This window comes from Podarcis raffonei, chromosome 11 (assembly GCF_027172205.1).
Source record: "Podarcis raffonei isolate rPodRaf1 chromosome 11, rPodRaf1.pri, whole genome shotgun sequence".
In the NCBI taxonomy this organism is placed as follows: domain Eukaryota; kingdom Metazoa; phylum Chordata; class Lepidosauria; order Squamata; family Lacertidae; genus Podarcis; species Podarcis raffonei.
This window is the reverse complement of record NC_070612.1, coordinates 762,836-774,964: the sequence shown is the minus strand read 5'-3', so window position 1 is coordinate 774,964 and position 12,129 is coordinate 762,836. Positions and strand designations below refer to the sequence as shown.

The 12,129-nt window shown below is 49.3% G+C and overlaps 2 protein-coding genes across 7 annotated transcripts in view; one reads left to right on the top strand and one right to left on the bottom strand.

Annotated features, from left to right (window-relative positions):
• The window catches only part of STOML2 (stomatin like 2), a 253,111-nt gene that overhangs the window by 235,064 nt on the left and 5,918 nt on the right, over positions 1–12,129 (bottom strand). The window lies entirely within an intron of this gene.
• LOC128423403 (phospholipid-transporting ATPase ID-like) overlaps positions 5,738–12,129 on the top strand; it is an 82,461-nt gene continuing 76,069 nt past the window's right edge. For 2 of the 6 annotated variants that reach the window (XR_008332745.1, XR_008332746.1), the window contains exon 1: positions 11,170–11,340. Coding sequence is in view for 2 of the 6 variants with exons in the window: in XM_053408515.1 (XP_053264490.1) it covers positions 11,251–11,340 (90 nt within the window). In the remaining 4 variants the exon portion in view is untranslated. Of the gene's footprint in view, positions 5,879–10,830; positions 11,011–11,168; positions 11,341–12,129 lie in introns of those variants that run through there. The other 4 variants (XM_053408512.1, XM_053408513.1, XM_053408515.1 and 1 more) reach the window with 4 other exon arrangements.

Below are 12,129 nucleotides of genomic sequence, written 5' to 3'. Positions count from 1 at the left end.
GAAAGAAACAGATATACAACAATTCCTCGAGAAAAATGGGCTGAAAAAGATTTCGCAGGAAAGTAAGACAATCTTGAACCAGGAGATATCAGCACAGGAAATAGAAGATGCCATTCAAAACATGACGTTGGGCAAATCACCTGGACCAGATGGACTGACTTCCAAATATTACAAAGTTTTGAAGGAAGGGCTTATACAACCTTTGAAGGAAGTCTGTAACGAGATTATGAAGGGGAAAAGGGCACCCGATACGTGGAGAGAGGCCTACATTACACTTATACCAAAGACAGAGACTGAAAAGACCCAACTTAAGAACTACCGACCCATCTCCTTACTAAATGTGGATTACAAAATCTTTGCTGATGTTTTAGCAAAGAGATTGAAAAGAGTTTTGATGGAGGAGATTCATGGGGACCAAGCGGGCTTTCTCCCGAAAAGGCATTTGTCGGACAATGTAAGGAATATAATTGACATTTTGGAGAAGTTGGAAGTGAATATAAACACTAAGGCTGTTTTGATATTTGTGGATGCCGAGAAAGCCTTTGACAACATTTCTTGGAGTTTTATGTTGAAGAACCTCCGGGGGATGGGGGTAGGCCAAGGGTTTGAAAATGGTATAGGTGCAATATATTCTGAACAGAAAGCAAAATTAATTGTAAATAATGTTGTAACAGAAGAGTTTAAGATTGAAAAAGGGACACGACAGGGGTGCCCTATCTCCCCATTACTTTTTATATCGGTCCTTGAGGTTTTGCTTAATATGATTAGGAGGGACCAGTTGGTTAAAGGGATTCAGGTCGGAGTCAAACAATACAAATTGAGAGCATTTGCAGATGACCTGGTACTTACATTACAGGAGCCAGAAGCTAGCACGAAAAGAGTTTTGGAAATAATCCAAGAGTTTGGTCAATTGGCAGGATTTAAATTGAATAAGTTAAAGACTAAGGTATTGGAGAAAAATCTAACACAGATTGAAAAAGAAAGGTTTCAGAATGAGACGGGGTTGACTGTGGCTAAAAAAGTGAAATATTTGGGTGTGAATATGACAGCTAAGAATGTGAATTTATTTAAAGATAATTATGAAAAAACTTGGACAGAAGTGAAAAAAGATCTAGAGATATGGTCAAACTTGAAGCTTTCCTTGTTAGGTCGAATTGCAGTTATAAAAATGAATGTATTGCCAAGAATGTTGTTTTTGTTTCAAACATTACAAATAATGGATAAAATGGACTGTTTCAAGAAGTGGCAGAAAGATATATCTAAATTTGTCTGGCAGGGCAAGAAGCCCAGAATAAAATTTAAGATATTAACGGATTCAAAGGAAAGAGGGGGGTTTGCCCTGCCAGACTTCAAATTGTACTATGAAGCGGCAGCTTTCTGCTGGCTAAAAGAATGGCTGCTTCTTGAAAACACAGACATTTTGGACTTGGAAGGATTTAACAATATTTTTGGGTGGCATGCATATTTGTGGTATGACAAGGTTAAAGCGCATAAAAGTTTCAAAAATCATATTGTCAGAAAAGCACTGCTGAATGTCTGGGTTAGATATAAGGACTTGCTGGAAAATAAGACTCCAAGATGGTTATCACCAATGGAAGCTAAGGCAGTTAAAAAGCTAAATATGGAGTCGAAATGGCCAAGATATTGGGAAATCTTGGAAAAGGAAGGGGACAAACTGAGATTGCAGAGTTTTGAAAAATTAAAAGGGAAGGTGAGAGATTGGTTACATTATCACCAAATAAATGAAGTGTTTAAACTAGACAGAAAAATAGGCTTCCAGGTGGAAAAGTCAAAATTAGAGACTGAACTGTTAGAATCCAGTACTAAGAATTTGTCAAAAATGTATAATCTGCTGCTGAAATGGAACACACAAGATGAAACGGTTAAATCAACTATGATTACATGGGCTCAGGACATTGGTCATAACATCATGTTTGCTGACTGGGAAAAGTTGTGGACCACCGGGTTGAAGTTTACGGCGTGTAACGCCTTAAGAGAAAATATAATGAAAATGATTTATAGGTGGTACATAACCCCAGTCAAGCTTGCAAAGATCTACCATTTGCCTGATAATAAATGTTGGAAATGTAAGGAAAAGGAAGGCACATTTTTTCACCTCTGGTGGACATGCCCGAAGATTAAGGCATTCTGGGAAATGATTTATAATGAACTGAAAAAGGTATTTAAATATACTTTCCCCAAGAAACCAGAGGCCTTTCTCTTGGGTATTGTCGGCCAGGGGGTGCTAAAGACAGACACAACCTTCTTTATGTATGCTACAACAGCAGCCAGAATACTCATTGCAAAGTACTGGAAGACACAGGATCTACCCACACTGGAAGAATGGCAGATGAAGGTGATGGACTATATGAGCTTGGCAGAGATGACGAGCAGAATCCGAGACCAGGGAAGAGAAGCGGCGGAAGAAGAATGGAAAAAGTTCAAGGACTACTTAAAGAAATATCATAAAATTGGAGACAGTTAGAATGATGTTGGATTAAAATAAATGGTTACTATCAGTAATGGTTATGACAAAGAGAATAAGGGTGATTAGCATAAATTTATAATAAAATAAGGCAAGATTTCGCTGAATAACTGTAAGAATTTGGAATACAGAAACGGGAAGTATGAGGAGGTCGAGGAAGTAAGGTTTAGAAATTGGGTCATGAAATGCTACTTGTTTTATGTTTTATTATTGTTGAATGTCTGTTCATGTATGTTTTGTTTCTGTTACATAAAAAAATTGTTCAATAAAAATATTATAAAAAAAAAATAAAAGAGAGGTAGAGCTGGGTTTCATCCGCATACTGATGAACACCCAGCCCAAACCTCCTGATGATCTCTCCCAGCGGCTGCATGTAAATGTTGAAAAGCATGGGGGAGAGGACAGAACCCTGAGGCACCCCACAAGTGAGAGCCCAGGGGTCTGAACACTCATCCCCCACCACCACTTTCTGAACACGGCCCAGGAGGAAGGAGCGGAACCACTGTAAGACAGTGCCCCCAGCTCCCAGCCCCTCAAGACGGTATAAGTATTCTTGCTGCTGTTGTTGCATACATAAAGAAAGTTCTATCCTTCTTTGACACCAATTGGCCGACCATGCCCAGGAGAAAGGCCTCTGGTTTCTTCAGAAAGGTATATTTAAATACCTTTTTCAATTCATTATATATCGTGTCCCAGAAAGCCTTAATCCTTGGGCATGTCCACCAAAGGTGAAAGAATGTACCTTCGGTCTCTTTACATTTCCAACATGTATTATCGGGCAAATGATAGATTTTTGCAAGCTTGACTGGTGTCATGTACCACCTGTATATCATTTTCATTATATTCTCTCTTAAGGCATTGCATGCCGTGAACTTCATACCTGTGGTCCATAACTGTTCCCAGTCAGCCATCATAATATTATGTCCAACATCTTGTGCCCATTTAATCATAGCAGATTTCACCGTTTCATCCTGAGTATTCCATTTCAACAGCAAGTTATACATTCTTGACAAATTCTTAATTTTAGGATCTAGCAGTTCTGTTTCCAATTTTGATTTTTCCACCTGGAAGCCAATTTTTTTATCCAAGTTATATGCCTCCATTATCTGGTAATAATGAAGCCAGTCTCACACTCTATTTTTTAATTTTTCAAAACTCTGCAGTTTTAATCTGTCTCCCTCTTGTTCCAAAATTTCCCAATATTTCGGCCATTTGGCCTCCATATTGAGCTTTTTCTGAGCCTTCGCTTCCATTGATGACAACCACCTTGGGGTTTTATTTTCAAGCAAGTCCTTATATCTTATCCAAACATTAAACAGTGCTTTTCTGACACTGTTCTGATTTCTGTTCTCATCCTGAAGCAAAGTTCTTAACCTGAAGCATTTCTGGGTTAGCGGAGTCTGTAACCTGAAGCGTCTGTAACCTGAAGTGTCTGTAACCCGAGGTACCACTGTACTTTCTGTACTAAGAAATGCAAACTGACCGTTCTTTCCCTCTCTGGTTTTGAAAGTGCTTGGGAGACCCAGATGAAGGTGCACAGGTAGCAGAACAGGTGATGGGGGTGCAACCATTCCCTCCAGGGACCATGTGCTGCTCTGGCCCCTCTTAAGCCCTCTGCATTGCGGGGGGGGGGGGCGAGACGACCCTTTGGGTCCCTTCCAGCTTTACAGAAATGCAGCGTCGCTCTCCTTCCACGTTGCTTGCTGTGACTGAGCTGCACATGCCGCCTCTCATCTTGCCCACTATCTGCAATATTTGCCCAGACCGGCTGCAAATTCTCCAAGTGCAATCCAAATGCTTGCAGGGGGCTTTGGGGGGCTGAGCCTGCGTGTCACAGATCCCAGCTGGGGCTGCAAAAGGCTGTGAGCTGCTGCTGCTGCTGCCGCCGCCTCGCTACTGCCAGGGGGCACTGCAAAATGGCACTGGCCTCTGCAACACCTCCTTGGCTGTGACATTCTCAGGAGTTTCAGCTCCATCTTTGGTGCGGCTATTTCTCCTCTCCCCCCCCCCCTTGGGGCCCTGTTCTTAGAACACCAGGATTTCCCCACCGGCTCTTGCTTCTGCCTGGCCTCTCAGTTCTCCAAAGTTTTGATGTGCTCACTTCCTCTCCGAAACGTGTGATCTGTTTCCCACAAGTCCAATACAATGCAATGGCAAAGAACCTTCCCGTTTCTCAGTTCCCTCTCCAGATAACAACAGCCTGTCTGAAGCAGCTATTGGAGAGAAACAGATCCCTTTTTGTTGATTCCAGGCAGACAGACTCTGGGGCACTTGGCAGCAAGAGCAGAGTGCAAAACACGAATAACACTGGCTGTGCCCTCATAAGAACATAAGGGGCATTTACTCACAGGGTCTAGAAGCGGCCATTACAGCAGCAAAATGAAGGCAGGGCTATAACTGCTGTCTAAGTTGCAAAAGGACAAAATGTAAGTTCACAAATGGCATCTGAGCTGCAGAGCTCAGGCATGCCTGTGCGGTCAGCTTGGAAGTGTGGCGAAGAAAGACGAAGTCATCTCACAGAGTTCTCTCTAGCAAATGTGACAGGAAAGCTCTGTGAGCCTCAGACCCTTCATGTTCCCATCTGCCAAAGCATGACTTGTCGGTTTGACTGCAATAATGCCCCTACAGTATTCTGAAGCATCGCTGTGGAATTAGAGCAGAGCCCTCTCCTCCTCCGTGAATTTGTCAAACCCTCTTTTGAAGCCACCCAAGTTGTTGGCCATTCCTTCCTCCAGTGGGAGGGAGTTCCATAGTTTAACCCTGCGAAGAAGGACTTTCTTCAGACACTTCCACATGCGCCTCCTAGCCAGGCTTAAAGAAGCTCATGACACCTGAATGCTTGCTGCTTTACCAGCCCTCTTCTCTGGACCTGCCCACCTTTTCATCCACTCGCTTTTGGCAGGGTATCCGATGAATGCGCTCTGGTGCTCGCCCCAGCTCAGCCCCTCTCACTTGCACACCCAGCTGCCAAGAGGAGTGTGAGCTTTTCACGGGGCTGCAGCCGAGAGAGCTCTGTGGATTGCGCAGGAGCCCTGAGCAACAGCCCCGTGTTCAGTGGCAAGTCCAACGATCAAAGGCTTCTATTTGCTCAGTGCTGCTCAGTGCCATCTCCCGCCCTCAGGTGCAGGAAGTTGGCCAACCCTCTCCTCTGTCTCTGCCCACCTGCAGCGGCCGCCCAGGTGCTCCTGAGCTGTGCTGCTGCCAGGATCACAGCAGGCGCTACTGGGGTCTACTGGGCAGAGTTGGGGGCTTCTGGCTGCACCCATTGGGGGCTGCATGCATGCCTGAGTTTCAAGGGAAGGGGAATGGTTATATGGTTGCAGCCAGGAATCGTCTTGTGCTTGCCCTGTTGGACGACTACGGAGGAAAACAGGAGTGCCTGCGAGTGACCGGGTAAGTCTGGTCACTGTATGGCCTCTGGAGGGGGAGGGGGCCTCAGTGCCCATTGCCCTGTCTGTCCTGGCCACCAAATAATTCCCTGTTCTCCTCTCTCACCTGGAGCCTCCCCAAATGGTGTGGGGACTCACACGCCAGGCTGGTTCAGGGGCTCATTCAGTTCCTCTTTACACATTGCAGGGTTCACTCTTGGCCTTGCAAACAGGTGCAGGGTCCGGTCCCCAGCACCCGCTAAGCCTGGATTCCCTCGCTTTTCTCCCTTCCCCCGCGACAAGTAGAAAAAGATGGTGAAAGGGAGTAAAGCAGCGAAGACAGCTGAGGTTTGTTCCCTCAGGCCTTCTGATCAAATGCGCAAAGGAGGAAGCGAGGAGGGTCAGGGGCATCGTTCACCTTCCATCCGTTGCAAAGACCCTCCTTTTCCCAGGCCAGTGAGACATGGCGACATTCCCCCATTGCTTCCTTTTCTTTATTGAACATGATGTTCACATTCCATCTTTGCACTGAACAGGACAATTAAAAGGTTGAATTCATTTCAACAAAAATAACAAAATGCTGAAACCGCACCAGCAGCAAATAAAAGCAGCAGAAGGAATCAGTCCGAAACCCGAGGTGCAATAAAGATAACTCCCACTAATGATAAAAATCAAGTGGCAACATAAAACAGGGCTGTTTGATGGTTCAAGCCATGTGTAAAAAAAACCAATGGTTCTACCCTGGCAGCTGAAACTAAGAGCAGGTGGCAGCTGAACTTTTTTGGTGAGGGTGTCACCACATAAAAGGCCCTGCGCTGGCTTGACATCTGCCGCTCCACTGTGGGCGGGGTTTGCAAAGAAAGGAGTCCGCTGCCAATGGGCTCAACCTCCAGGAAGGTTCCTGTGGGAGCAGGTGGTCTGTCCCATTACCAGGCCCCAAATCCCGTCGGACTTGGATGGCCAAAGCCAGCTCTTTCCATTGTGCCCAGAATAGGGTTACCAGACATGCCCGGTTCCCGGGGACAGTCCCCGGATTCACCAATCTGTCCCTGGACAAAATCTGTCCCCGGATTTTAATTAATGTTCCCTGATTTTTGCCTGGGGACTTTTGGTGAAGCAATATGGTGGGTGCCATGGCAGCGAGCAGCACTGGAGGTCCCGGCCACGTTAAAGTTCCAGCCAGCCAACCTGCTGGCTGGGGGGGGGGGACTATTTAAACCGAGGCCTGAGCCAGACAGCTTCCTTCTGGCTCGCTTCCTAGATCAATGCTCGCCCCAAAATCACGCAGAGCTGCCCGCAGCAGAAGAGCCCACGGCGGTCTTCTGCTGTGGGCAGCTCTGCGCACCCAAGTTGGGGGGGGGCAAGCAAGGCGGTGAAAAAGAGAAGCTTAGAAAAGAGCTGAGCTGCGTTGCGAGACAGAGAGAGAGAGAGATGGAGCCTTGTGTGTGTGTTTTAATGCGTGTTTTCCCAAGACCAGCGAGCGCCTTTACTCGATCTCTCTCTCCCCCTACCCCAACCTCTTTTTGGGGGGTGTTTGTGTGTTTGTAGATGGGCTTCTCCGCCTGCCTTGTGTCGAGGTGCACGCCCAACAACTTTGGGGTCCCGCCCTTAAGAAGGTCAAGAACTCTGGGCAACCCTTTCCTAAAATAATAAAGCATGAAATTATATATTTTTTAAAGTGTCCCCGGATTCCTTGAAAAAAGTCTGGTAACCATAGGCTGGAAGCACAGCTCTCAGGCTGACGGAGCGTCTTTCATGTGCTGCACCACAGCTCTGAGCTCCTGCAGCCAAGACCGCCTCTGGCTGGTGAACTGTTGTGCTGCTGCACCCTGTGGGCGTCCACCCAGCATTTGAGGTGCAGGTTTCTTCTGGAGCTGAGCTTGTGACCAGGGGGGTTTTCTTGCCAGCTCCACTTTGTAGGGGCTCCTGCTCCTCTTCCTCCTTTGGTAGGCAAAGCTTCACAGCGACAGAGGAGTCCCATCTCTCCCATGACCAGGTCCAGGCAACTCTCTCTCCGACATCTTGCTGCTTCTTCCTCCGCAGGAGCACCATCTCTTTGATTAATGCCTCCCTTATCTCCTGCCATTCCTCCAGGAAGATCAAAGTGGTGGGGCCGGCTCTTGCCCTCACCATGTCTTCCTCACAACAACAACAACAATGCCCCCCCCCACAGGGTAGGTTAGGCTGAGAGGCAGTGACCTGATGAGTGAGGATTTGAACCCAGCTCTCCCAGGTCCTAGTCGGACACTCTCCCTCCTGCACCACACTGGCCCTCATCTTACAGTTGGTGAGGGGTTGATTCTTCTAGCGAAGGCTTCCTAGGGGCTCAGGCCTTCGTCCTCCCAACTGATAACGTTTGCCAGCATAAAAGTTTCCTGGCCCCCAAGTGACCCTGGCAGAATACGATGCCAGTGCTCTGGGGCTCGACCCTCCTGAGTGGCGCACAAGGCCAGATTGAATGACACGGCTGAAACTCTTCCAGTCGTGGAATTGGATTGCCTTTGGGGCTCTTGCTTGCTCCCGGGCAGCGGAATATTGCCTGAAGCTGATTTATGGGGGATCTGGGGTGTGCAGAAGATCCTGGGGAGCCTCAGGCTATGAAGGAAGCCAGGTGAAGGCGAGCGCAAGTGGCGCAAGCCTGGCCTTGAAGCCGACCAGGTGCTGCTTAGAGCATGGAATGGTGCCCCCCCATGCGGCAGTGGCACAGGCTGAAAAGAAGGCTCCTTCCACACCTGGCGTGGCACCTCCTAGTGGCCAATGGGTGCAAAATGCGCCTGGTGTTGTAAACAAAAATCTGCCCTTTTCTCCCTAATGGGGTATCCAAGAGCCCATATAGAGTCCTTACGTAGGTTCCCTATTGGTAGGAGAAAATAACAGAGGCCAACCAGAGAATATTGAGAAGCAAAGCAGCTGGTAAGCCTGATCTTTATTGATCTGTTGCAACAGGGTGCTCCCCTCACATGCAGGAAAGGAGGAAGACCCAGAACCAAGGTGTGCCCGCCCTTATATAGACATTTTAAATTCCCTGCCCTGGAGCTCAAGAACACCCCCAGAAACATCATACATACAAAACAGAAGGGGTGTAACCCAAGACCACCCCCCAGATACATCATACTTACATCAAAGAAAAGGTGGTCTACAACAGAAATCTGAGTGACTTGTTTATCTTGTCTGACACGTTACCTGTTTAATGTCACTTGATTGGATTGCCTGCTTACTTGATTGGATACCCTGGGGAACCTGGCCAGTCTTTTGTAATGATAAATACTTAGTAATGATAAATACTTAGTTCCTGGGCCAGGTCACAGGCCCACCCTATTCAAACACAGACGGACATACCCTTAAGACAGGATTTGTGAAGGAAAAGACAATGGGGAGGCTTTTCCATTTTCCTTTGACCTTGCAAAGAAAACGTTTGGTCAGTTTGGGAATCAAAAATGGTTCCAGGTTGGTCTTCCTGTACTGGTCTATGTACGAGCTTGGTTGGTGCACTTATGAACATTTCACAAATTCTAAGACCTCAAAATTCCTATCACACTGGCGCCTGGCTAATTTTGAACCCTATACTCTCCATGCATCACCATTGATCTCAGAGGGAAGGGTGGGCCAGAAAACATGCTTTGGTAGGCTTGGCTGCATCCTGGCTTATCTCAGGGAGCCCAGCAGGTGCCTCGAATAAAGCGATGGAGGGGGCTTGTCGGGTGTGTGTGTGTGTGTGTGTTAGCCCAGGCTCCTCGTGAGGCTTCAGGGCCCCCAAGGAGAAGCCCAGCCCAGCAGCCAGAGCCAGGGGAGGGAGCCAGGCAGTCAGACCCAGCACAGGACACAAGGAGAGTCGGCTGCATCAGACCAATGGCCCGTCCAATCCAGCATCTTGTTCTCACAGGGCCAAGCAGATGCCTCAGTGGGAAACCCACAGGCAGGATCTGAGCCCAAGAGCAGCTCCTCTTCCTGCAGTTTCCAGCCACTGGTGTTCAGAAGCATGGCTGCCTCCGGCTGTGGAGGCAGAGCAGGACCATCAGGGCTAGTGGTCATCAATAACCCTCTCCTCTAATCCTCTTTTATAACCAGCCAAGTTGGTGGCCATCCCTGCCCCCTGTGGTAAAGCCTCCAACTTTTCTCTGATGAAATTAGGGACGTCCCATCCCATAATGACGATTTTACTCTTTAAACCCCACACATCTTACTGGGTTGCCCCAGCCACTCTGGGCAGCTTCCAACATATATAAAAATATTAAGCATTTTTTTAAAAACTTCCCTATACAGTATTGCCTTCAGATGGCTCAGGGGTCAGATAACTCCATACCCTCCAACATTTCTCCAATGAAAATAGGGACATCCTAAGGAAAAGCGGGACATTCCAGGCTCAAACCAGAAACCGGGACGTCTTCTCTAAATCAGGGACGTCCCTGGAAAACAGGGGCCCTTGGAGGGTCTGCTGCCGGAGGGAGTTCCTCAGTTTAACTCTGCTCTGCATGAAGAAGGACTGCCTTTGATCTGTGCTGAATCATGTTTCCTCTCCCTTGCCTTTTCTCTAGACTGAAAAGCCCCAAGCGCTGCTCCCTTTCCTTTCGGGGAGCCTCTCCATCCCCTGGGTCGTTTCAGTGGCTCTTTTCCCAGAGTGGTGGCTGGCTCGTTTGGATGCCCTTCCTGCACCTGACCCCTTGGCACCATCTCCCTGAGCCCCCCTCCCTCTTGGTCCTTCTGCTCCTCGCCTGCAAGGTCCCTGCCTGCCTGCCTGGGTCCTTGGCTTCCCTCAAAGCCTTGCAGCTGCTTTAAGGAAGCAAGCACCCTTTCCCTATCTACAGGAAGCGGGGGGGGGGGGGGGCTGACAGAAGCCTTTGGCCCCAGGCCAAGACCACAGAGTGGAGCAAAGAGGAGGAGGAAACTCTGCAGAGCCCAACTCCTCTGCCCGGGACCTGGAAGAGCTGGCCGGCCTTTGCCTGGCTCTGAGCCCCTCCAATCGGCAGGTCTGGGGTGCCTCCTGTTCCCACAGCTGTGCCCCTTCTCTGCTCCCCTCCCCACAACTGGCTCCACGCTGCGCAGAGTCGGGTTTGGACTGGGGGTGTGTGGAGCGCCTGACACATCTGGAAGTTGCAAAGGGCCCATGGAGGCGGAGGAAGTGAGCAGCCCTGCTGCTGGGAGGCGACGCCTTGCAGGGTAAGATGGGAGCTCCTTGGGTGACTTGTCTGCCTTCCTGTCAGCCCCAGATGTGGCCCAGCTGTTGTCTGAGAGGAGGAGGAGGAGGAGCCGCCGCTTGAGCAACTCTTTCCCCACGCCTCCTTTCCAGGAGGGCGTCAGAGCCGGAGCAAATCTAGGAGCTTTGCTGGGGGGTCAGGCTGTGGAGCTGTGCCCCCTGTCTCCTTTGCAGAAGCCCCTCTCCACTCTGGGGCGAAGGAAATGCCACGGGACATGTTTGGGCTCCTGCAGAGGGTCTTGGCGTCAAGGCAAAGGAGCGACAGGGAAGCCCATCCTCCTGCGGAGAGCAGGGTATGTTGGTCCAAGGCAGGCCGGAGGCGCAGCCAGGTTCCTGGCCTGGGTTCAGCTGGGCACGTGGTGGCCGCAGGTCTCCTCCTGAGCCCTTGGGATGTTCTGGCGGATGCAGGTTTCCCTGCTTGGAACTGACAGTCTAGCGCTGATGCGGGTTGGTACGTGACAGAAAAGTGAGTCGGCTTTTGCTGGCTGTCATGGGTGCTGCTCTGCCCCCCTTGATTTTGCTCTTGCTATGTGGCCAGGATCCCGGGTCTTCCCTGGCAGGGAGAGGAGAAGGGGGGGTGTGGAGGAGGGAGAGAGTTGGGGAGCCTCGTGGGGCCCCTGGATCAGGAGGCCTGCCTGGGTCGGGACGAAGGTCCTGGAAGGCCCCTGGGAAGAGACAGGCTTCCGCTTGGCAGTTCAAGCCAGCGAGGGGAGCTACCCCCCCTCCCCAAATTGCTCTTCTGGCTTGACAAGGCAGTGGAGCTTTGGCCAAGTTGGGGAAGAAAAATGTGGCTAGAAGCCCAAAGCTGTGGGACTGGATAAAAGGCAGAGCCTTGCTTTAATCCCAGGCCTCCTCAGATCAGAGGTGTGTGTGTGTGTGTGTGTGTGTGTTTCCTTTTTGTGCACCTGCATCCTGGCTGGGGAAGCCAAGGTCTGCCCACCTGTTTCAGTCATTTGCCTTTGATCCGACTGGCTGACAAGGAGAGTTTGCATGTTACCCAAATGCTTTCCTATTTCTGGGACCGCGAGGGGAATCATTGAGTCGAAAGGGACCTCTGAGGGTCATCTAGCCCAACCCCCAGC